Source organism: Oncorhynchus kisutch, unplaced genomic scaffold (assembly GCF_002021735.2).
Source record: "Oncorhynchus kisutch isolate 150728-3 unplaced genomic scaffold, Okis_V2 Okis09a-Okis19a_hom, whole genome shotgun sequence".
In the NCBI taxonomy this organism is placed as follows: domain Eukaryota; kingdom Metazoa; phylum Chordata; class Actinopteri; order Salmoniformes; family Salmonidae; genus Oncorhynchus; species Oncorhynchus kisutch.
The window spans coordinates 5076095-5102221 of NW_022261985.1; the positions used below are offsets into that span (position 1 = coordinate 5076095).

The 26127-nt window shown below is 43.3% G+C and overlaps 3 protein-coding genes across 5 annotated transcripts; 2 read left to right on the plus strand and 1 right to left on the minus strand.

Annotated features, from left to right (window-relative positions):
- Positions 1-715: 715 nt before the first annotated feature.
- On the plus strand, positions 716-3787 carry LOC109877584 (arg8-vasotocin receptor-like). The gene is made up of 2 exons (XM_031815621.1): positions 716-1922; positions 2732-3787. The coding sequence occupies exons 1-2, from the start codon at positions 1067-1069 to the stop codon at positions 2809-2811; spliced, it is 936 nt and encodes a 311-aa protein (XP_031671481.1). The 5' UTR covers positions 716-1066; the 3' UTR covers positions 2812-3787.
- An 8912-nt stretch (positions 3788-12699) lies between these two features.
- LOC116360618 (THAP domain-containing protein 5-like) lies at positions 12700-15762 on the minus strand. 3 transcript variants are annotated; one of them, XM_031815622.1, is made up of 3 exons: positions 15603-15762; positions 15037-15223; positions 12700-14441 (listed from the first exon to the last, which is right to left on the minus strand). In XM_031815622.1, exons 1-3 carry the CDS (start codon positions 15683-15685, stop codon positions 13614-13616), a joined length of 1098 nt encoding a protein of 365 aa, XP_031671482.1. In that variant the 5' UTR covers positions 15686-15762; the 3' UTR covers positions 12700-13613. The 3 variants fall into 3 exon arrangements, with proteins under 3 accessions (XP_031671482.1, XP_031671484.1, XP_031671483.1); XM_031815624.1 differs by having other exon boundaries at positions 15693-15761; XM_031815623.1 differs by having other exon boundaries at positions 15598-15744.
- Positions 15763-19952: 4190 nt separating this feature from the next.
- On the plus strand, positions 19953-24004 carry LOC116360619 (CD82 antigen). The gene is made up of 8 exons (XM_031815625.1): positions 19953-20147; positions 20317-20395; positions 20579-20691; positions 21456-21530; positions 21972-22076; positions 22184-22360; positions 22716-22799; positions 23243-24004. The coding sequence occupies exons 1-8, from the start codon at positions 20082-20084 to the stop codon at positions 23513-23515; spliced, it is 972 nt and encodes a 323-aa protein (XP_031671485.1). The 5' UTR covers positions 19953-20081; the 3' UTR covers positions 23516-24004.
- Positions 24005-26127: the final 2123 nt, after the last annotated feature.

Consider the following 26127-nt stretch of genomic DNA (forward strand, 5'->3'; position numbering starts at 1 on the left):
CTGTCACAAAGGACCTGGATGAAACAGGACAGAGAGAAGTGCTCTCACAGAGCAACGGTAGAAACACATAATTTCACAATATGACATTTACCACAGTCTGCATCTCTAGGAATTAATTTTCTCCAAGACCAGTCAGTCAATACAGTTGTTGACTTGATGCTTCTAAATCAACATGGGTCATGTTGATACATGGATGCTGAGGGGAAATGCTTCTAAATCAACATGGGTCATGTTGATACATGGATGCTGAGGGGAAATGCTTCTAAATCAACATGGGTCATGTTGATACATGGATGCTGAGGGGGAAACACCAATGTTCTTTTACATTACATTGTAAAGGATACAAGTCCTTATACCTGACTTTTATCAATCATATTCAACATGGATTCAATTGGAAAGAGTCTAGTTTAGGGGTGGATGTCGTCTGTTCCTTTTGTATTCTGTGGAAGAAAGGCTTTTCATTAGGCCCATGTGGCTGATGGTCACAAAGTACTGGTCTATGTCTACAATTAATATGGACAGAAAATGGAAATGAGGGACATTGAAGGAAATCAATGTGCACTCACGTGTGAAGCCAGGGGAGGTGTTCATATTGAAGCCTAGAGGTTCATTACACTCTGGGAATGCGCACTGCGCACCTACCTATACAGCACATTCTGATTTCATCAGTGCATCCAGAGACATATTTAAACAGGCCTCCAGCTCTGGTGCACCTGTCGTTGCTGCCCATCCTTTCTGGGACGGCGATGGCCCGTACAAAATGTCATAGACAGACGATGCTTGCAGGGTTACCCAACCACATAGCGCCGGGCGGCCAAACTGACGTTTCTTGAAGGTATGTAGCTATCAATGGAGCAGCAAATTCAGGGTGAGTCGTCAGGGCGAGTCGTCAGGCAAATGCTACGCTACTATCAGCTACCAGCACTTGTTGCTGCTGCGCAGAGCTACTGCGCATCGTAGGCGAGAGATAGTGGCCGAATTGCCAATAGGAAAGTATTGGACCTAATTTTCTGAACATAATTAACAATGGAAAAAAAATGGTAACCAAAAAATCTTGTAAGGGACAATGAGTTTACAACTCAATTATAGTGGCAATGGCAGTTCGGAGCGGGAGGACGCGGGAGGAATTGATGAAACAGGTGAACACGACTTTGCGCTTATAAAAGCTGGGGTTTTGGGATTGATTTTTGTCTTAGCCACATGTGGGAATTTGTGCCTTCTGCATGCACTTTGGAGGAAGCGCAAGATGAATACAAAGACCCAACTGTTCCTTCTGCACCTGTGTTTTGCGGACCTAGTGGTCGCTTTCTTCCAAGTCCTACCGCAGCTCTGCATGGAGATTACGCACCGGTTCCGGGGCTCAGATTTCGTCTGTAGGTCGGTGAAATATCTTCAGGTGGTTGGGATGTTCGCCTCCACATACATGATAGTGGCCATGACCATAGATCGGTACCATGCGGTCTGCAAACCCATGGTGTCGTTCTTGAAGGGTTCTTTTAAGAGGTACGTCGCCATAGGCGCAGCGTGGCTGATCTCTCTGGCTTTCAGCACTCCGCAACTCTTCATCTTCTCTCTCCAAGAACTAGAGGACAACCTGTATGATTGTTGGGCGACATTTATCGAACCTTGGGGTTCTAAGATATACATCAGCTGGATTACTTTATCAGTGTTTGTTCTCCCGGTTATCATCTTGCTGTACTGCCAGATTAAAATATGCACGGGGATATACTTTAACATGAAGAGAAAGGCGCTCCAGGCTTCCACGAGCGACAGGCGCACGGGCACCAAAGGGGTCTCGAGCGCGATGTTGAAGACGGTCAAAATGACATTCGTCATCATTATGGTCTACTCGATATGCTGGAGCCCCTTCTTTGTGGTCCAGTTGTGGTCTGCATGGAGTCCCAGTACAGCGCCCACAAATGGTAAATTCGATATATTTGTGTACCTGCTTGTCATTTTACTACATTGTTAGGAGCACAGGTATCTAGAAGCCACAGGTATCTAGAAGCCACAGGTATCTAGAAGCCACAGGTATCTAGAAGCCACAGGTATCTAGAAGCCACAGGTATCTAGAAGCCACAGGTATCCAGAAGCCACTGGTATCTAGAAGCCACAGGTATCTAGAAGCCACAGGTATCTAGAAGCCACAGGTATCTAGAAGCCACAGGTATCCAGAAGCCACAGGTATCTAGAAGCCACAGGTATCTAGAAGCCACAGGTATCTAGAAGCCACAGGTATCTAGAAGCCACAGGTATCCAGAAGCCACAGGTATCTAGAAGCCACAGGTATCTAGAAGCCACAGGTATCTAGAAGCCACAGGTATCTAGAAGCCACAGGTATCTAGAAGCCACAGGTATCTAGAAGCCACAGGTATCTAGAAGCCACAGGTATCCAGAAGCCACAGGTATCTAGAAGCCACAGGTATCTAGAAGCCACAGGTATCTAGAAGCCACAGGTATCTAGAAGCCACAGGTATCTAGAAGCCACAGGTATCCAGAAGCCACAGGTATCTAGAAGCCACAGGTATCTAGAAGCCACAGGTATCTAGAAGCCACAGGTATCTAGAAGCCACAGGTATCTAGTTTAATCACACTGATTGGCCTCCAGTTCCATTGATTTGCATGACCTTTCCAATTCTTTCTGTGGAAACCTGTAGTGCTATTTTTATCATGCCATATCCCCCCCCCCCTTCTCTCTCTCTCTCTGTCTCTCTCTCTCTCTCTCTCTCAGGTCCACTGTTTGTCATCATCATGCTCCTTGCCAGTCTAAACAGCTGTACCAACCCCTGGATCTATCTTTACTACAGCTAGGAGACTAGGAGACTAGGAGACTAGCTCTGGCCCAGGGCGCTACTTTCAGCTTCACAGAAGGCTCAGCAGCAGCAAGCCACACATAACACCATGGACCAGAGCTATTGATGGACCATGTGGGCAATATGGGAACTCCTCCTACTCCACTGCTTCACCTTGTACTGTATGTAGCATGTCTTTGATGTCATTGAAGACCCATGGTTTAGACACATGGAAATATTTGTAAATATCCTCGTTGATTCAACATCAGTATTGGTATGTCCTAATCAATCACTGATTATCTGGGATGAGCTCCTGTCCTAATCAATCACTGATTATCTGGGATGAGCTCCTGTCCTAATCAATCACTGATTATCTGGGATGAGCTCCTGTCCTAATCAATTACTGATTATCTGGGATGAGCTCCTGTCCTAATCAATCACTGATTATCTGGGATGAGCTCCTGTCCTAATCAATCACTGATTATCTGGGATGAGCTCCTGTCCTAATCAATCACTGATTATCTGGGATGAGCTCCTGTCCTAATCAATCACTGATTATCTGGGATGACAGGCCACCAGAAAAACTATTGTGAGGAAGGATATGGGCATCGGTGAACAACGAATGGTTGCTTTGTGAGTTTAATGTATATTCTTATCACGATCTGGTCCATATATTTATTGATGTGTTTGAGCTCTGACGTGTCTTTACATAGATATATGTATGTTCTCTGTTTTGTGTAATGCAACAATAAAACAAGTCTGTACATGATTTGAATAATTCACTGAACAAGTCTGCTGACTGTGTTTCATGTTGAACATTACTCTGCTCAGGAGGAGTGTAAATGTGTCCTGTAGGTGGGGTCATGTGGTTGTGCTGACTGTGTTTCATGTTGAACATTACTCTGCTCAGGAGGAGTGTAAATGTGTCCTGTAGGTGGGGTCATGTGGTTGTGCTGACTGTGTTTCATGTTGAACACTACTCTACTGTTGTGTTGATTGCTGCTGCCTTCTCAGCCAGGCCTCCCTTGAGACTCTGTGTCTCAACTGGCTTTTCCTGGTTAAATAAAGGTGAAATAAAAAGTTCCACAGGGAAGTGAAATAATTCAGTGGTTTCTGGGAAAGCACACTGCCAAAGGAATAACTCTAATGACAGACATATGCGTGTGCTCTCTCCCTTCTAGCTTCAAACAGAATGGTACCGTGTGGTAAACATTTCAAAGAAATTAAGACCATTGTTACATTCAACAATAGTCCTAAAGGTTTTCTTTTGAAAAGACTTTTCCAATAGCAGACTCTCAGAGCTGGTTTTCTTCCAGCCAAGTGATTATGACACATGCAGGCAGGGTTGGGGAGTATCTGATTACATGTAATCTGATAACCATCAGTTACGTTACCAGCAATAATATTGTAATCAGATTACAGATGCTGTTGAAATACCAGATGGTTACGTCTTCCATTACCTTTACATTCAAAAAGGATGTTTGCAGGAAAAAATACATTATGACACCTTTCTGCTTCCTCAATGAAATTCAATTGTAAAAATATGCAAGTTAAAGTTTGTTCCACCTGAGCAAGTCTGACCACCAATCAGAGAGCACTATGATGACACACCAAATGATGACCACCAATCAGAGAGCACTATGATGACACACCAAATGATGACCACCAACCAGAGACTACTATGATGACACACATTTGATGGATCCATTTTGTCTTCTTCTAATGCCTCTTAAAAGGGAAAATAATCAGATTACATTACTGAGTTTGGACAATCCAAAGTTACATTACTGAGTTTGGGCAATCCAAAATTACATTACTGAGTTTGGACAATCCAAAGTTACATTACTGAGTTTGGACAATCCAAAATTACATTACTGAGTTTGGACAATCCAAAATTACATTACTGAGTTTGGACAATCCAAAGTTACATTACTGATTACAATTTTGGACAGACAACTAATAACTGTAACGGATACATTCAGAATGTAACCCACCCAACCCTGCATGCCTGCTATTGACAGTTTGGTAACACTTTATATTAAGGTCCCTTAATAAACAATATATAAACAGTTTGTAAAGAGATTACTTACCACTTATTCATCATTATTCCTACATTTGTAAATGTCATTAAGAAATCTCTAAATAGTCATTTATGCATTTATAAACGTTATTTTAAATAATTTATTAACGATTTATGAGATCATTCATAAATTGTTTCATCATAGTATGTTAACAATTTGTAAATTATTAATCATCTACAACTAAGGTACTTATTTGTCAACCTAAGTTATTGTCAACATAAGATTATTGATAATGTATTTGTTAATGGTTGATTAATGGTTTGACTCAGCATGTATTTACATATTTATAAATGCATTTATATACAGTATGTCATGAATGGTATATTTATTCATTGTTAATGAGTACATTTATAAATGTGAGAACATTTACTTACTAATACCTCAGTTGATGATTCATTTAAATCCTTATAAACCATTTACTAATTATTAATAAACTATTTAGCAGTTTTATGGAAAACGAGCAGTATTTAAATCTTCTCAGTTTTGTGGCTTGGATAATGGGATAATTAGGAGTACAAGCAACACCTTCTATTCACGGATTGACGTACGTTTTTCAAGCCAAATCCCTCCTCCGTCACTGCGGTGAAAACATATTGGACAGTTTTGACTTGAAGGCAGACTGAACTTCAAGTTGAGTCTTGGCTAACTAAACACAGTAACATAGAGTACCAGTCTAAAGTCTGGACACACCTACTCATTCAAGGGTTCTTCTTAATTTTTACTATTATCTACATTGGAGAATAATAGTGAAGACATCAACATGATCAAATAACACATATGTAGTAACCAAAAAAGTGTTAAAACAAATCAAAATATAATTTATACTTGAGCTTCTTCAAAGTAGGCACCCTTTGTCTTGATGACAGCTCTGCACACTCTTGGCATTCTCTCAACCAGCTTCATGAGGTAGTCTTTTGACTGCTGCTGTATGTAAATACATTGATAGAAATGTATATAAATGGTGAGTCAAACCATTAATCAACCATTAACAAATGCCTTATAACTAATCTTATGAGTTGACAATAACTCCTTTATAACAAGGTTGTTATGATTGCTCCTGGCTGTGGTTTTCTTCATGATCACTTATTGTGAATTTCAGACTGCATGAATAACAGACCATGAAATGACATAAACACAAGACGATCTATTCTCTTCCCAAACGTTTATCCATCTTGTAAACATTCAGACAATAGAACAAAGGACTTGATTGCAAATTGCCTGTGAGGAAGAGAAATGCCTTTCATGTTCACTTTGAAAGATATCATCATACTTCAGCAAGTGTGTGGTACATGGCCAATATACCACGGCTAAGGGCTGTCTCCAGGCACTCTGTGTTGCATTGCGCTTCAGAACAGCCCTTAGCCGTGGTATATTGGCATGGGGGGGTGTGGTATATGGCCAATATACCACGGCTAAGGGCTGTCTCCAGGCACTCTGTGTTGCGTTGCGCTTCAGAACAGCCCTTAGCCGTGGTATATTGGCCATATACCACACCCCCTCATGCCAATATAGGATATGTAGTATGGCTTGTCCAACGGGTTTCATAACCACTACCTGCATTCACATAATGACTGTACTTTGTCTTTAAGGGGGCTGCGTTTCCTACATCCATCTTTGGGCTTTGAAATGAATTCTATCTACCCATCGATTCATGAAGAATATTACTTAGGAATGACCTATGAGTTTAGTTTAACTGTCGTACCCTATCAGAACCCAATCGAAAAACTTGTTTTACTCCAGTATTTGTAAACAATACAATTGTAAACAGTGTATAGCCTCAAAACATGGTTAAACATATAGTTCTCCCTCAGCTTTTTACCAAAACATGGTTAAACATATAGTTCTCCCTCAGCTTTTTACCAAAACATGGTTAAACATATAGTTCTCCCTCAGCTTTTTACCAAAACATGGTTAAACATATAGTTCTCCCTCAGCTTTTTACCAAAACATGGTTAAACATATAGTTCTCCCTCAGCTTTTTACCAAAACATGGTTAAACATATAGTTCTCCCTCAGCTTTTTACCAAAACATGGTTAAACATATAGTTCTCCCTCAGCTTTTTACCAAAACATGGTTAAACATATAGTTCTCCCTCAGCTTTTTACCAAAACATGGTTAAACATATAGTTCTCCCTCAGCTTTTTACCAAAACATGGTTAAACATATAGTTCTCCCTCAGCTTTTTACCAAAACATGGTTAAACATATAGTTCTCCCTCAGCTTTTTACCAAAACATGGTTAAACATATAGTTCTCCCTCAGCTTTTTACCAAAACATGGTTAAACATATAGTTCTCCCTCAGCTTTTTACCAAAACATGGTTAAACATATAGTTCTCCCTCAGCTTTTTACCAAAACATGGTTAAACATATAGTTCTCCCTCAGCTTTTTACCAAAACATGGTTAAACATATAGTTCTCCCTCAGCTTTTTACCAAAACATGGTTAAACATATAGTTCTCCCTCAGCTTTTTACCAAAACATGGTTAAACATATAGTTCTCCCTCAGCTTTTTACCAAAACATGGTTAAACATATAGTTCTCCCTCAGCTTTTTACCAAAACATGGTTAAACATATAGTTCTCCCTCAGCTTTTTACCAAAACATGGTTAAACATATAGTTCTCCCTCAGCTTTTTACCAAAACATGGTTAAACATATAGTTCTCCCTCAGCTTTTTACCAAAACAGTGGTGGGGTGCTGCTTTAATATAGTTTATAAAGACCCAGTGTTCCTAAGACATGACTCCTACATGTTACTGTATGTGCTGTACTGTAGGGTTTATTCTACAGGTTACAGTTAGATTACCGCGCCTGTCACTCACCTGCCTTTATAGAATTAACTGAAGAACATGTTGTTCATTTACTTGATGAACAAGCTTCAATTAGTCTTGATGGACACCTACTAAGCAGTCAATACAAAATCAATTAAGAGACTTCTCTCCCAGCCAATCAGTCCCAATTACAGATGATTTCTAATGAACAATGACGGGAACACCTGTCAGTAACCACAGGTTTGTTTACTTGGCTCGTCTTGTCTGCAAACAAACACTCAATTTGGACTCTTCATTGGCTTCTATGGTTCAGAGTGGTTACTGTGGGGCTTTTGTGTCTCCATGGCAATTGTAGGCTAAGCTATATTAGTATGTCTTGGGAGTGGTTATGGCCACTCCCCCCTCCTGACACTGTAGTGGTTCTAAGTGTGCTTGTGAGCGAGCAAGAGCTACAGAGAAAGAGAGAGAGAGAGAGAGAGAGAGAGACTGTAGTGGTCCTCAGACCCTTCTTTAGTCCCTCTGTGATCAGACTTGTCATCCTCCATCTCCAGGAGAGACCAACAGCTCTGTGATCAGACATGTCATCCTTCATCTCCAGGAGAGACCAACAGCTCTGTGATCAGACATGTCATCCTCCATCTCCAGGAGAGACCAACAGCTCTGTGATCAGACATGTCATCCTTCATCTCCAGGAGAGACCAACAGCTCTGTGATCAGACATGTCATCCTCCATCTCCAGGAGAGACCAACAGCTCTGTGATCAGACTTGTCATCCTCCATCTCCAGGAGAGACCAACAGCTCTGTGATCAGACTTGTCATCCTCCATCTCCAGGAGAGACCAACAGCTCTGTGATCAGACGTGTCATCCTCCATCTCCAGGAGAGACCAACAGCTCTGTGATCAGACATGTCATCTTCTATCTCCAGGAGAGACCAACAGCTCTGTGTTCAGACTTGTCATCTTCTATCTCCAGGAGAGATCAACAGCTCTGTGATCAGACATGTCAACCTCCCTATCCAGGAGAGACCAACAGCTCTGTGATCAGACATGTCAACCTCCCTCTCCAGGAGAGACCAACGGCTCTGTGTTCAGACTTGTCATCTTCTATCTCCAGGAGAGATCAACAGCTCTGTGATCAGACATGTCAACCTCCATCTCCAGGAGAGACCAACAGTCAGGCTTAACATGAAGCTTGAGTGATCGTTAAAGAATGCCCTGGTATGTCCATCTAATCCCTTCACATACATTAAAAGCACAGTCTCAGAGATAGATTGGATGTCTTCATGTGGGCGTCCCAAATGGCTCCCTATTCCCCATATAGGGTTCTGGTCATAAGTAGTGCACTATAAAGGGAAGAGGGTGCCATTTGGGACATACCCATGGTGAATGAATTGGATGTCTTCGTGTCTCATCTCCTCCACCCTCGGCGGGTCGGTAACAACCGGATGCATCTGGTTTTCAGGGGAAATAGGAAGAGTCTGTGACGCGACTTCCGCTTTAGGACGTCTCAACAAGGCTCCATCTTAACTCCTCCTCCACATTTATCGGATTGGTTCAACAGTGCAGAAGAGAACCTCCCCCGACAGTACATTCTTCTCATCCGGACCAGAGAGAAACGCCCGCTGCGGCAGGTTACTGATGTGCATGAAACACGTGGAACAGCGCCATGACTCAATTGAACCAATAATGATGGTGTAAATACTTCCAGAAAACACTTCTTTTTTTCTTTCTGGAGTCATTTTTCTCAAATGAAAATCAGAAACGACTGACCTGTTCTGACAACACCATGTATAATACATGTTTATACTTTAGACTCGAGGTGATTAGTAGCTTAGTAACTACTAGAAGTATACTCTGTTTGAATGGACATAACACAGTGACTGGATGCTTCATTTAGCCGTTCACAAACAATAATAATACCAGCAAAAGACGTATTACTCTGAAATGAAATGAGACTCTTAAGTACAGAACAAACAATGGCCCCCATTAAGTCTGTTTGTTTAGAGTCTTGACTAATGCGTTGGAATAATGCTAAACACCTCATTTATTCACACGAGTCGTTCAGGCAAGTGCAGTCAGGGAGCGTGTTCCAAATGGGCCAGAGTAGTGTGTTATACAGGCCCTTTGGGAAGCAGACCAGGCCTCGGGTCCCAGGGATGGAAGGCGTTTCTCTCAGGGGATGGATGCAGAAAGATGCAGGGGTGAATCCTAACGAATGTTGACGTAGTCGTGCAGCGATGTCAACGGGAGACTAAGTGAACATTTAGCATCTAATGATCGCCTTTAGAAAGGTCAGTTATGACGAATGCATCAGCATATAATTATCATTGAAAAAAATGGACCTAACAACCACTTGTCTTTTGTTATGACGACGGCTACAATTAAAGTAAGTGCTTTTCTAAGGCAAAAAGTCAGTGCTTAGATGTTCAGTTCAACCATACCTGGAGTTCTTCCTGTATCCACACAAACCCTGTGAATCGGCTGCTGCTCCAGAAACCTGGATCAAAGAGTTAGCAGCTAACTGTCCAAAACGGCCTGAAATAACTTCACAGTTCTGAAGTTTCCAATATAAACAATATTTCCAATAAAAACAACCAATAAAAACAATAGCTTTCTTAATCAACCAGAACATCAACAGTTACATGTGGCTGCTAATCAAAGTTAGCTGGCTAAGTTATTTTATTTTAATTTACCTTTATTTAACTAGGCAAGTCAGTTAAGAACAAATTCTTATTTTCAATGACGGCCTAGGAACTGTGGGTTGCCTGTTCATGGGCAGAACGACAGATTTGTACCTTGTCAGCTCGGGGGTTTGAACTTGCAACCTTCCGGTTACTAGTCCAACACTCTAACCACTAGGCTACGCAACGCCTCTAGGTTGGTGCAGTGCAGACATAACGCCTGCCCGATGGCAGTTTGCATCCTGCATAGGATCTAGGATACAAACAGGATGAGACGATCACTTGGCAACAGACAGAGCTGCAGTCAGATGACCAGGAGAGAGCCTAAAGGCAGAAGAGTGAGGAGCAAAATCAGATTGCCATTTTGAGGCCATGTTCTAATGTAATATAAAGTTCATTAGATGTGTTGCGAACACAAAGGTACTGCATTGAAACACACAAGCACAGCAATTAACATCTGGAATTGAATAAATATTGTTTTCCTATGACCGACATGATTGGTTGTTGTGTCCTTGTATTTGTGCTGCTGCTACATTCTATTGGACAGACACAGAACAAGGGCGTGGGCCAATCATCTAGAGCCAAAGACAGGACCTATAGGCCAATCTTCACATGATCAAAGTCAACCTATGTGATTTTAAATCGTCAGTGAAATCCCCAGCTTCTTCATTACTGCTCAAAAGTTATTCTCGGATATCAATAACATTGCTGTGAAGTTGACTTTGTAGCATTGCAGACTAGTAATCAATCAGTCATCTCAGTGTTCTCAGCTGTTCTTTTTACCCACGATCAATAAACTGGGAAAGTGGCAATGTCGTGTGTCTTCAGAGTGGCTCTGTGAGGCGTGTGACGTTTCTCTTATAGATCTCAGGTCAAAATAACAGCGTGTCGTCTACACTGTGATTAGAGCTCCCTTCACAATAGCCTGCAAGCAGCCCTTCTTCCTACAAGCAGCCCTTCTTCCTACAAGCAGCCCTTCCTACAGGCAGCCCTTCCTACAGGCAGCCCTTCCTTACAAGCAGCCCTTCCTTACAAGCAGCCCTTCCTACAAGCAGCCCTTCCTACAAGCAGCCCTTCCTACAGGCAGCCCTTCCTACAAGCAGCCCTTCCTATAAGCAGCCCTTCCTACAAGCAGCCCTTCCTTACAAGCAGCCCTTCCTTACAAGCAGCCCTTCCTACAAGCAGCCCTTCCTACAAGCAGCCCTTCCTACAAGCAGCCCTTCCTACAGGCAGCCCTTCCTTACAAGCAGCCCTTCCTTACAAGCAGCCCTTCCTACAAGCAGCCCTCCCTACAAGCAGCCCTTCCTACAGGCAGCCCTTCCTTACAAGCAGCCCTTCCTACAGGCAGCCCTTCCTTACAAGCAGCCCTTCCTACAAGCAGCCCTTCCTACAGGCAGCCCTTCCTTACAAGCAGCCCTTCCTACAGGCAGCCCTTCCTACAAGCAGCCCTTCCTACAGGCAGCCCTTCCTACAAGCAGCCCTTCCTACAGGCAGCCCTTCCTTACAAGCAGCCCTTCCTACAGGCAGCCCTTCCTACAAGCAGCCCTTCCTACAAGCAGCCCTTCCTACAGGCAGCCCTTCCTACGAGCAGCCCTTCCTACAAGCAGCCCTTCTATTCTATTGTGCTTTATGTATCTGCTATATCTCTCTACTGTTGCTCCTATCGAATGCTAGTCGTTGATCACATTATGTTTCACTATAAGTGCTGTGAAATGAAACGGTCAGTTCTGGTTCGAGGTTACGCCACGTTCAAAACATCTGTCAACTCGGAAATCTCAGACTTCAGTGCATTCAAAACATCTGTGAATTCAGATTAAAACGAGCTCCGAGCTCTGGGAAAAATAGTTTTGAACAGTCGTTCAACTCGGAATTCCAAGTCGGGAACTCAGGCCTCTGAAGCCCGGGAACTCAGGCCTCTGAAGCTCGGGAACTCAGGCCTCTGAAGCTCGGGAACTCAGGCCTCTGAAGCCTGGGAACTCAGGCCTCTGAAGCTCGGGAACTCAGGCCTCTGAAGCTCGGGAACTCAGGCCTCTGAAGCTTGGGAACTCAGGCCTCTGAAGCTCGGGAACTCAGGCCTCTGAAGCCCGGGAACTCCATAAAATATAAGGTCAAATCATGATGTCAGCGATCCACAGGTAGGAAGGTCGGAGCTCCAGAAAGAGTCGGAGCTAAATCCCCCCCCAGCTGCATAAAGCTCCAACATGAAGATCACTGATTTGACCCCCCCCCCCCTCCCCTCGTCTTGAAAGCACCATCAGTTTCATCATGACACGTGTGATGTCATTGCCAGTGCATTGATAAAAGGATTACAGGTAATGTAAGCCATCTCCATCAAGAAAGAGGACCGCAGTGTTGCATTTTCAGTGATGAGAAATCAGTTGACCATTTAATTTCTTTATGGAAAGAAGTAGAGGCCAAACCAATGGGAGTCAAGGAGCAACCAGTTACATCATCAAAAAGGTGCAAAGCTTGTTTAACATTCAAATATATGATTTTATTTGAGAAAGCATTAAAAGCTTGACGTTTCGGCCATCAATGGTCTTCACCAGAACCGGTTCATTTATCAGAAGCTGTCTATTTAAGGCAATTGACGAAGGCCCGAAACGTCAAGCTTTTAATAGTTGCTTGAATAAAAAATAAAAAAATTGAATAGTGAGCAAAGCATTGCACCTTTTCCCTATTCAACCATTTAATTAGAACCAAGAAGATGCACCTAAAACGGTGTCGTCGTCTCCGTCACTGGGATACTTACGTACCGTAGGCTGCTTGTTATTATCCAAATAAACATAAAACATCAGTGAAAAACATAGGCCTTTTCATACATGAATAACCAGTAAGGATCCGTATGACCCCACAGTAGATTTGATATGATATACGAATACAATACCATTGAATAAAACAAGCAGCCATCTGTAGCACAAGAATAGGGAATATCACTTCCCTTAAAACGCTCCGAATTACACCACTAATATTGACAATATGTCAGTCAGTGATGTCGAAACATGAAACAGTAGTGCATCGTGCCAGGGCCTGTCCTCAAGACACAGTGCCACCTAGCGGAGACAAACGGAAGGACTAGAACGAGCTGGAGAACAGATTCTAGCCTTGGCCAACGCTCTTTGAGAAGGGCCTCACTACTAGTAAGTAATATAACTCTGGTGAAACATGGAAACAGATAAGAAATAAGTACAAGTGATTGAGACTGTAATAACCCTGTAATAACTATACAAAATACATGTCATTAGAAAGAGCGTTGCTAATGGAAACAAAGCACTAAGGTTAAGACATCAGAGCAACGCAGAAGTAATATAGTCCTCTAGGCATTTCTGCTTTTCTTTTAAAACAATGTTGCTCTTCTTCAGATGTGCCATCTCGCTCTCAAGCCATCGTATTTTAGCCATGGTGCTTTCCTCTCTCCTGTCCAGCTCCATGATCTTGGTGTGGAGGCTGGCTGTCTTCCTCCACAGCTGTTCCTGGTCCGTGTCCTGTTTGGAGTAGGAGTGCTCGTACACAGAGATGTGTCCCCCCTCCCCGGGGCCCTCCTCCCGGTCTCCCACCCACTCCTCCCTCCGCAGCTCCAGAGGGAAGATCCTAAATGTCTGACCGAGGGCCACATGGAGGGCGTCCACCGTGGCTTCACATTCAGAGAAACGGCCGACAGGGACGACGGATTCACAGCAGAGCACAGTCACAGTGGAGTCCAGTGTATCCAGCTGCTGCAGTGTCTGTGTCTCACCAGACAGGTTCAAGCATGAGGCTGTCAGTATCCCACCACTGTCTCCAGATAGTTCTCTGTTCACCTCACACACTGCAGCCTGGGTCTCTGAGAGCATCACCTCCCCCAGGAACATTTCACTAGGAGTAGAGGCCTCTGTGTCTGAAACAAGCGGCCTTTCATATAACAGTGTAGTGACCGTAGATTCACTGGCATCCTCAGGGTTAGGGACAGGAGTGACACTCACCACGACTGGTTCCACTCTGACTGTCCTTTTCAGAATCAGAGGTGTATTCTTGCCAGGAGGGGAGGGGGAGCGGATGAGTTCAATGTTGGCGTCGCATATCCTGGTTTTGGGCTTGATGGTGTTCTTACTGGTGGAAACGGCTTTATCTTCATCCTGAGGGGAAAGAGTGATGATTAAACACAAACAGAAATCATGCTGTCATAATATAGCCATGTATAGTGCTGTAATTTATGCATTTTGATTTTGGGGGATTTGTGTGTCATTTTGTATTATTAGGTTACTGCATTGTTGGATCTAGAAATTAAAGCGTTTGGCTGCAAAATATGTTGTACGACCGATACAATTTGATGTTGCACTTTAATCAATCACAGCGATGGTTCAATTCAAAATCAAGGCAGTCAACTTAAAAAACAATTCAAAATGTGAAAAAACAGCATCTATTTTCAATGACTTCTCAATAAACTGAGGAGTAGAAGCTATTCTTTTCAAAACCTTTTTTTTCCATTGTTGAATTTTTCATTAAAATAAATTCCTGAATCGACTGCCTTCAAATTGAATTGACCCCAGCCCTGATGAATCCCAAAGAAAATATCCCAAACACAATGCTTTGTACACTGCAATGACGATCAGTGTAAAATGCATGATCAAACTAATGTGAAACTCTAATAGCCGTCACTATTCTGGAAATGTGCATTAAGACTTCTGCTAATTTTGTTGTGTGTCACAGAAGGGGTGTCTGTCTACTTACATTGTGTGTGTGAGGGAAGATGGTAGGGAAGGCTGTGTGTTTCAGGTACCGGATCCCCCATCGCAGGTCAAAGCAGTCCTCAGTGAAATGTTCACTACACAGGTACTGGTGTCTACTGGGGGTCCACTCTTCTCGCTTCATGTTGTCTACCCAGATCTGCAGCCTGACCTCATCTTGCAAAGGGAACCTGTGGGAGGAGACAATACAAACATGTTGTTAAGACAGCTACATTTGTTGACATGCCCTAATTCAATTTGTCAGCCCCATCCAAATGATCAAGATTACATACAAAGCATTGCTTCTGTAACGTTACTAGTGTTTCAGCCTAGGCTGAAGACCAAGAAACACAATATTAACAAATGCAGCACCAGTCATTCGTCAATTGTTATACACAATGGTAAACAAAGGAGGCTTTGTTTTTCTATGACAGCTCACTATTTGTTCTGAGGGCACTGCTGGATACACAACGCTAGCCAGCAACCAATATGAGCATGCTCGTTAAGCTAGCTAGAAGTAGGACTGTATCTGCACATAGAAACGTGATGGAAAAATAATAGATACCGTACGGGTAAAAGCTTATTCTCTTGTTTTCTTTAGAGGGTGTTCCTCCGCGATTTTTGCAAAGTTTTACAGCACAGTAACGGGGCATATTTCACCTGAAAATACATTAAACGTCTGTACGCGGAAGTCTTTCGGTCTTCCTCTACTGTATGGCTGCGGCAGAGAAGAGAGTTGCTGCGGCACGTAAGTTGTGGCTCAGTGTCCAAATGGCACTGCCCTCTAGCGCTTGGCGGTGGAACTGCCATTCTGCATTTAGATGTTACAGTCTTTTACAATCACTTTAGCACTAATTTCGGAACCTTGATGTCATTTTTCAAAACTCTATACACAAAACTCACAACCAAAATGCAAACTTTTCAAAACTCTAACACTTTTTTCCAATTGCTTGGATACAATACACATAAAGCTAAGAGCATTTGTTCATTGAACTAAAATCACCTGTTCAAAATGACACAACTTAACATCAAAGTATTACCATTTCAAAATGCAATTCACACATTACATCTGAGATGACTGTCTATTCATTTCATTACAATGATCTAACTATCAATTGATACAACTGCTCAAAATGATGAGTAACTGTTGCATTACTCTTAATGCATAGTTTTATGGACACTGACAAACAATATGCCATGTTTAGATCATGAAAGTTTCAGGATAATGAGATCCATTGACACCAATTACCGTGGAACATGAACTAATTGGACTACATTATCTATGGATGTAATATTTCATCATCATTCTTTATCAGACACTGTTTCTATGGTCCCGTGTACCACTTTTCCAGACCATGTTTTCAGATCTGACATTACTGTACACTCACCAGCCACTTTATTAGGTACACCTATCGAGTACTGGGTAGGACCCCCTTTTGCCTCCACAACAGTCTGAATTATTCACGGTGTTGTACATTAAGAGATACCATTCTGCACACTGTTTTAAACAACTGTTATTTGAGCATTTGTGGCCTTTCTGTTAGCTTGAAAGAGTCTGGACATTCTCCTCTGACCTCTCTCATTAACAAGGTGTTCTTGCCCATAGAACTGCCGCTCACTGAATGTGTTTTGTTTATCGCTCCATTCTCTGTAAACTCTAGAGACTGTAGTGCATAACAAACCCTGGAAGGCAGCTGTTTCTGAGATGCTGGAACCACCATGTGTGGCATCAACAATCACAACCACGGTCAAAGTTGCTTAGATTACTCATCTTGCCAGTTCTAATGTTTGGTCGAACAACAACTAAAGATCTCTACTCTATATACTCTATATATTGAGTTGCAGGCAGCCACATGATTCGCTGTTGGAATGTAACCTTCCTTGATGGGCTAAATCAGGTCTGTAGAGCTGATGTCATGACCTATGTCATTGTGTGGGATAATGTCAGGTTCCACCATGCTCAAATGGTGCAAGCATGGTTTCAGGCCCATCCACAATTTACCACCCTTTACTTACCCCCATACTCTCCTTTCCTACCAGATTGAGGAGTTTTTCTCCACATGGAGGTGGAAGGTATATGATAGGCGCCCTCACGAACAAGCCACCCTTCTCCAGGCCATGGATGACGCATGCAATGACACAGGCAGACCAGTGTCAGGCCTGGATTCGCCATGCCCGAAGATTCTTCCCAAGAGGTTTGGCTAATGAAAACATCCTTTGTGATGTGGATGAGAACCTATGGCCAAATCCACAAGACAGGGTTGGAGGGAAATTTAGAAGTATAGTAGTCAATCGTTTGTTTAGCTTTTTACAGTAAGCCAGGTGAGGAACACTGCAGTGATGTTTTACAGTAAGCCAGGTGAGGAACACTGCAGTGATGTTTTACAGTAAGCCCGGTGAAGAACACTGCAGTGATGTTTTACAGTAAGCCCGGTGAGGAACACTGTAGTGATGTTTTACAGTAAGCCCGGTGAGGAACACTGTAGTGATGTTTTACAGTAAGCCAGGTGAGGAACACTGCAGTGATGTTTTACAGTAAGCCAGGTGAGGAACACTGCAGTGATGTTTTACAGTAAGCCAGGTGAGGAACACTGCAGTGATGTTTTACAGTAAGCCCGGTGAGGAACACTGCAGTGATGTTTTACAGTAAGCCCGGTGAGGAACACTGTAGTGATGTTTTACAGTAAGCCCGGTGAGGAACACTGTAGTGATGTTTTACAGTAAGCCAGGTGAGGAACACTGCAGTGATGTTTTACAGTAAGCCAGGTGAGGAACACTGCAGTGATGTTTTACAGTAAGCCCGGTGAGGAACACTGTAGTGATGTTTTACAGTAAGCCCGGTGAGGAACACTGTAGTGATGTTTTACAGTAAGCCCGGTGAGGAACACTGCAGTGATGTTTTACAGTAAGCTCGGTGAGGAACACTGCAGTGATGTTTTACAGTAAGCCAGGTGAGGAACACAGCAGTGATGTTTTACAGTAAGCCCGGTGAGGAACACTGCAGTGATGTTTTACAGTAAGCCAGGTGAGGAACACTGCAGTGATGTTTTACAGTAAGCCAGGTGAGGAACACTGCAGTGATGTTTTACAGTAAGCCAGGTGAGGAACACTGCAGTGATGTTTTACAGTAAGCCAGGTGAGGAACACTGCAGTGATGTTTTACAGTAAGCCCGGTGAGGAACACTGCAGTGATGTTTTACAGTAAGCCAGGTGAGGAACACTGCAGTGATGTTTTACAGTAAGCCAGGTGAGGAACACTGCAGTGATGTTTTACAGTAAGCCAGGTGAGGAACACTGCAGTGATGTTTTACAGTAAGCCCAGTGAGGAACACTGCAGTGATGTTTTACAGTAAGCCAGGTGAGGAACACTGCAGTGATGTTTTACAGTAAGCCCGGTGAGGAACACTGCAGTGATGTTTTACAGTAAGCCAGGTGAGGAACACTGCAGTGATGTTTTACAGTAAGCCAGGTGAGGAACACTGCAGTGATGTTTTACAGTAAGCCAGGTGAGGAACACTGCAGTGATGTTTTACAGTAAGCCAGGTGAGGAACACTGCAGTGATGTTTTACAGTAAGCCAGGTGAGGAACACTGCAGTGATGTTTTACAGTAAGCCAGGTGAGGAACACTGCAGTGATGTTTTACAGTAAGCCCGGTGAGGAACACTGCAGTGTTGTTTTACAGTAAGCCCGGTGAGGAACACTGCAGTGATGTTTTACAGTAAGCCCGGTGAGGAACACTGCAGTGATGTTTTACAGTAAGCCCGGGGAGGAACACTGCAGTTTGTTGTTTTACTGTAGTTATTTTCTTTTTTTGTAGCAAATTATTTTTGCTTTGATTCAAAGAAAAGTGATTTTATTGTATTTCATCAATACATTTTATATTTTGTTAAATGATTCCACTGTGTCTGTAGTATTCTCTTTACTAGTCCTTTTACAGTGATGTATTTACGTGTAGTACCCTAATGAAACATGCATCACTATTTTGTACTACAATATTTAATGATTGAACGAACAACTACACAGTGAAACTATCGGTATCTTGTGTGTGGGTGATCTAAAGGAATGTTCCTATGGTATTTCATGATAAATGAGTTATTTGAACCGATGATTCTGCAAGTGCAAGGTTTCTTTAAAGATATGAATGCACAGTGTAATGTTCTGAACATTGGACAGCCTGTGTTACAAGTGATGACCATTTTGAGTTTTGTGTCTAGAGTTTTGAAAAATGACCACAAGGTTCCCGAAATTAGTGCCAAATGGATTGTAAAAAACTGTAATTGTGTCTCTCAAACAGTGGAGGCTGCTGAGGGGAGGACGGCTCATAATAATAATATAATAATGCAGTGAACAGAAGAGGATTACATGTGTTTGATACCATTCCATTAGTGTGAGCCGTCCTCCCCTCAGCTGCTCTCAAACATCAGTTTATTGTTCTGTAACAAACGCCCAAACAGCATGCTGACTTTGTGTGTCAAGAAATGTAGGTTATCCCTACCATGGCAGACCCAGGATTCAAACCCATGCCATAACAATAATGTTGTCTCATAGGCTACTAGGACATAGGATCCAGGACCACAGCACTTCAAGTATCAGGAAGGTAAGTAGGTAGATAGGTGTGTGTGTGTGTGTGTGTGTGTGTGTGTGTGTGTGTGTGTGTGTGTGTGTGTGTGTGTGTGTGTGTGTGTATGTGTGTGTGTGTGTGTGTGTGTGTGTGTGTGTGTGTGTGTGTGTGTGTGTGTGTGTGTGTGTGTGTGTGTGTGTGTGTGTGTGTGTGTGTGTGCGTGCGTGCGTGCGTGCGTGTGTGTATGTGTGAAACCTTCATGCGTGGAAGTAGTTAATTATTAAGAACAACGAGGAGCTGGACTCTGTTCCCAAGGTGATGGAACCAGGAAATGGCACCTACCAAATAAAGCATTACCTTAACAGTAGTCAGGCAGACAGTAGTCAGGCAGACAGGGAGGTGAGAGAAAAATAGTTTGTCTGCCATTGCTGTTGCCTGTCGCCGTGTCAGTTAGAAGTAACCACAGATAAAATATCAGGAAGACATCATGAAGGTGGACGACAAGTTTCACATTCTGAAATTCTTCGCAGCAGTTTTCAACTCTGTTTTCTTGGTAAAAACAAAAAAAGATGGAGAATTCAACCTAACCGTAATCTTAACCAGCTAGCATTCCTCATCTGAATCTTCTAAAAATGATCCAGAGATGAGGCTTCGCCTCTCGACATGGGGGTTTCATGTACTACATATGAAGTGACATGCAGCTTTCTGAATCCTCTACACAGATTCTGGGGCTCTGTATCTTTGGATGTGCGGTGTGGATCTTGTTTGACAAAGACAATTTCATTGCTGTTCTCAGCTCTGGTAAGTTATACTGGACAGAGAATTGCCTTTTGTCACATTTCAGAGCTTCTATATTAACTCAAATGTTACGAGAGAGACAAGGGTGTGATTGTTCCCCCGAAAACACACCTGCGTTTTTGTTGTGTGTGTGTGCGTGTGCGTGCGAGTGTGTGTGCGTGTGTGCGTGTGTGTGTGTGTGTGTAGTTGAGGTGAAGACTGTAGCTGGGGGACTGTTCATCATTGGTCTAGTGGTGGTTGGTGTCACTATCCTGGGGTGTATGGGAGCCCAACTGGAGAACAGGTGCTTCCTACTACTGGTGAGTGGTCATGTTACGGTCATAATAACACACACACCCACACACACACACACACAGACACACACACACACACAGACACACACACACACACAGACACACACACACACACACACAGACACACACACACACACACAGACACACACACACACAGACACACACACACACAGACACACACACACACAGACACACACACAGACACACACACACACACACACACACTAGTGATGCGTGGGTTGACTCATAACCCGTAGTCCGCACAGTTATATCCAGGGTGGGTGGGTTTAGGGTCATTAAATATTGTGTGGATGAAGGGCGGGTTGGTGGCGGGTGGGTTGAATATAGAGAAAGCTATGCATATAAATGTATCATTATTGTGCAGTTCATGTCTATCAGTAAATGTACAAGAGAAGAAAGGGAACTGTACAAGGTACTTTCTATATTTGCAGGTTAAGGTCGGGTGTAGGCCTCAGATTTTCACTTTATCACATATAGTATAACCTTTCAAATGTGATGTTTATGGACAAACGTATGATTCTGCTGTGAGAGCTTGTTGACAAACAGCTGACCCTCGCAACACAAACACACACACACACACACACACACACACACACACACACACACACACACACACACACACACACACACACACACACACACACACACACACACACACACACACACACACGTGACTCATCTTTAAGCTCCTAGTGTAGTGTTTGTGGTGATCTAACTGGTTTTAGTCAACTCTCTGTCTTTCTTCTCAGTACATGGGCTTCCTGATCTGCCTCGTCCTTGGTCAGCTGTTTGTCACCTTCATCGTTTTGTTAAATCATGGAAAGGTATGTCCAGGACCAAGCATTAAGCATCTCAGAGAAAATGGACTGTATTAACATGTTGTTGCATATTTTCTACACAGAGACAGACAGACAGTACTATGATAACTGCTTTGTTTCTACACAGAGACAGACAGACAGTACTATGATAACTGCTTTGTTTCTACACAGAGACAGACAGACAGTACTATGATAACTCCTTTGTTTCTACACAGAGACAGACAGACAGTACTATGATAACTGCTTTGTTTCTACACAGAGACAGACAGACAGTACTATGATAACTGCTTTGTTTCTACACAGAGACAGACAGACAGACAGACAGACAGACAGACAGACAGACAGACAGACAGACAGACAGACAGACAGACAGACAGACAGACAGACAGACAGACAGACAGACAGACAGACAGACAGACAACACAGACATGTGTTTTGCGCTGACAGATCACATCTAAGATGAAAATAGAAGTGGATAAGATCATCACTGAATATGGAACAAACCCTGACAATCAACGACATTGGAAGCTTCTGGATAATGTACAGCGCTATGTATGTATGACAGCAATTGTGAAACATGGTCCACATCAAAAGCGAAGATGAGGCGAGGCCGAACTGACCAGTTGTGTGCGTGTGTGTGTGTGTCTGTGTGTGTGTAGGGGCACTGCTGTGGTATGCAGAGTCCTAATGACTGGCAGAGCAACATGTTCATTAAGAACAACAGTCTGATAGAGGTGTATCCCTGTTCCTGTTTCAACACCACGGATTGTCCTGCCATCTCAGGATTCAGCACACTGCTGTTTGGAAATGGAAGTGAAACACAGATCCATCCACAGGTACAGTCTCTCTCTCTCTCTCTCTCTCTCTCTCTCTGTCTCTCTCTCTCTCTCTCTCTCTCTCTCTCTCTCTCTCTCTCTCTCTCTCTGTCTCTCTCTCTCTCTCTCTCTATATATATATATATATATATATATATATCTCTCTCTCTATCTCTCTCTCTCTCTCTCTCTCTCTCTCTCTCTCTCTCTCTCCCTGTCTCTCTCTCTCTCTCTCTCTCTCTCTCTCTCTCTCTCTCTCTCTATCTCTCTCCCTGTCTCTCTCTCTCTCTCTCTCTCTCTCTCTCTCTCTCTCCCTGTCTCTCTCTCTCTCTCTCTCTCTCTGTATTGACATTGTCAAGTGTGTGTGTGTTTCCAGAGATGTGTAGACATAATCACCAACTGGCTGAAGGAGAACACTTTGACAATAGTGGGAATGGAAGTGGGCCTGCTAATCAGTCAGGTAACACACAGACACACAGACACACAGACACACAGACACACAGGCACACAGGCACACAGACACACAGACACACAGACACACAGACACACAGGCACACAGACACACAGACACACAGACACACAGGCACACAGACACACAGGCACACAGACACACAGACACACAGACACACAGACACACAGGCACACAGACACACAGACACACAGACACATGCACACACAGACACACAGACACACAGACACACAGACACACAGGCACACAGACACACAGACACACAGGCACACAGACACACAGGCACACAGACACACAGACACACAGACACACAGACACATGCACACGCACACACAGACACAGACACATGCACACACACGTACACATACAGACACACAGACACACAGTTTGTTGTTGTTGTTGTTGATGTTAAACAGGTTGTTTTCTTGTGACAGGTCCTCCAGTTTATAGTGGCTGTGTATCTGTACCAGACTGTTGGTCAGAAAGTCAAGCTGAGGAATGTTAGTCAACTGATTCTCTCTGAGGAACATTGTGAACCAAACCCTGACTTCCTTGATGACCCTGACTACCCTGACCAAAACCATGCCTATCCTGAACCAAACCAGGCCTACGCACATACAAACCTTGCCTACCCTGAAGAAATCCTTGCCTACCCTGATGACCAACACCCGGCCTACTCCGGACCAAACCATTCCTACCACCGCTAACCAGGACCAGAGTGTTTCTGTATGACTGAAGACACTTTGGGCGCTAACATTGAATTGCTCAGTGGAGGCTGGTGAGAGGATATATAGGAGGATAGGCTCATTGTAATGGCTGGAAAGGAATGATTGGAACGGAGTCAAACGTGGTTTCCATGTGTTTGATACCATTCCATCAATTCCATTCCAGCCATTACAATGAGCCCGTCCTCCTGTAGCACCTCCCACCAGCCGCCACTGGAATTGCTCAAATTCTAAAAGCTCAGTTCAGCGCTTTCAGCCACACAGGCCTTCTACTAAAGAGGGTTTTCTGCTGACAATGAGAACAATCTTAGTTCATTAGTTTCCATTGTTTTTTTACTGTTTATGGCTTAATGACCTGATCAGCCTTAACTGGTCAACCTCACCTTGTGTGAATAGTTGTGTATGGTACTGGTCAACCTCACCTTGTGTGAATAGTTGTGTATGGTACTGGTCAACCTCACCTTGTGTGAATAGTTGTGTATGGTACTGGTCAATCTCACCTTGTGTGAATAGTTGTGTATGGTACTGGTCAACCTCACCTTGTGTGAATAGTTGTGTATGGTACTGGTCAACCTCACCTTGTGTGAATAGTTGTGTATGGTACTGGTCAACCTCACCTTGTGTGAATAGTTGTGTATGGTACTGGTCAACCTCACCTTGTGTGAATAGTTGTGTATGGTACTGGTCAACCTCACCTTGTGTGAATAGTTGTGTATGGTACTGGTCAACCTCACCTTGTGTGAATAGTTGTGTATGGTACTGGTCAATCTCACCTTGTGTGAATAGTTGTGTATGGTACTGGTCAACCTCACCTTGTGTGAATAGTTATGTATGGTACTGGTCAACCTCACCTTGTGTGAATAGTTGTGTATGGTACTGACCAACCTCACCTTGTGTGAATAGTTGTGTATGGTACTGGTCAACCTCACCTTGTGTGAATAGTTGTGTGTGGTACTGGTCAACCTCACCTTGTGTGAATAGTTGTGTATGGTACTGATCAACCTCACCTTGTGTGAATAGTTGTGTATGGTACTGGTCAACCTCACCTTGTGTGAATAGTTGTGTATGGTACTGGTCAGCCTCACCTTGTGTGAATAGTTGTGTATGGTACTGGTCAACCTCACCTTGTGTGAATAGTTGTGTGTGGTACTGGTCAACCTCACCTTGTGTGAATAGTTGTGTATGGTACTGATCAACCTCACCTTGTGTGAATAGTTGTGTATGGTACTGGTCAACCTCACCTTGTGTGAATAGTTGTGTATGGTACTGGTCAGCCTCACCTTGTGTGAATAGTTGTGTATGGTACTGGTCAACCTCACCTTGTGTGAATAGGTGTGTATGGTACTGGTCAACCTCACCTTGTGTGAATAGTTGTGTATGGTACTGGTCAACCTCACCTTGTGTGAATAGTTGTGTATGGTACTGGTCAACCTCACCTTGTGTGAATAGTTGTGTATGGTACTGGTCAACCTCACCTTGTGTGAATAGTTGTGTATGGTACTGGTCAACCTCACCTTGTGTGAATAGTTGTGTATGGTACTGGTCAACCTCACCTTGTGTGAATAGTTGTGTATGGTACTGGTCAACCTCACCTTGTGTGAATAGTTGTGTATGGTACTGGTCAACCTCACCTTGTGTGAATAGTTGTGTATGGTACTGGTCAACCTCACCTTGTGTGAATAGTTGTGTATGGTACTGGTCAACCTCACCTTGTGTGAATAGTTGTGTATGGTACTGGTCAACCTCACCTTGTGTGAATAGTTGTGTATGGTACTGGTCAACCTCACCTTGTGTGAATAGTTGTGTATGGTACTGGTCAACCTCACCTTGTGTGAATAGTTGTGTATGGTACTGGTCAACCTCACCTTGTGTGAATAGTTGTGTATGGTACTGGTCAACCTCACCTTGTGTGAATAGCTGTGTATGGTACTGGTCAACCTCACCTTGTGTGAATAGTTGTGTATGGTATTGGTCAGCCTCACCTTGTGTGAATAGTTGTGTACGGTACTGGTCAACCTCACCTTGTGTGAATAGTTGTGTATGGTACTGGTCAACCTCACCTTGTGTGAATAGTTGTGTATGGTACTGGTCAACCTCACCTTGTGTGAATAGTTGTGTATGGTACTGGTCAACCTCACCTTGTGTGAATAGTTGTGTATGGTACTGGTCAACCTCACCTTGTGTGAATAGTTGTGTGTGGTACTGGTCAACCTCACCTTGTGTGAATAGTTGTGTGTGGTACTGGTCAACCTCACCTTGTGTGAATAGTTGTGTGTGGTACTGGTCATCCTGAACAGTTACTTGGAAATGTAGACATAAAGAAAGGTACCACAGCTTTGAAACTGCAAGCCGACTCCACCATTGACTGATACAAACCACTTTTGACCCCCTTTTTATTCCACAAGACTGTTGTTATGTCTGCAGACGAACAGCGTTAAGAGCGCTGCCCTGAGGTGTTTCAGTGAGTTTCACAGTGCTGTCATTGACTGATGCCTGACATTGGTGATAAGTAAATTGACTGTCTGTAAATTACACATTAAAATCTTCAAAATGGTATTTCTTGATTCTTCACAATGGCACCCTCTACTGGTTAT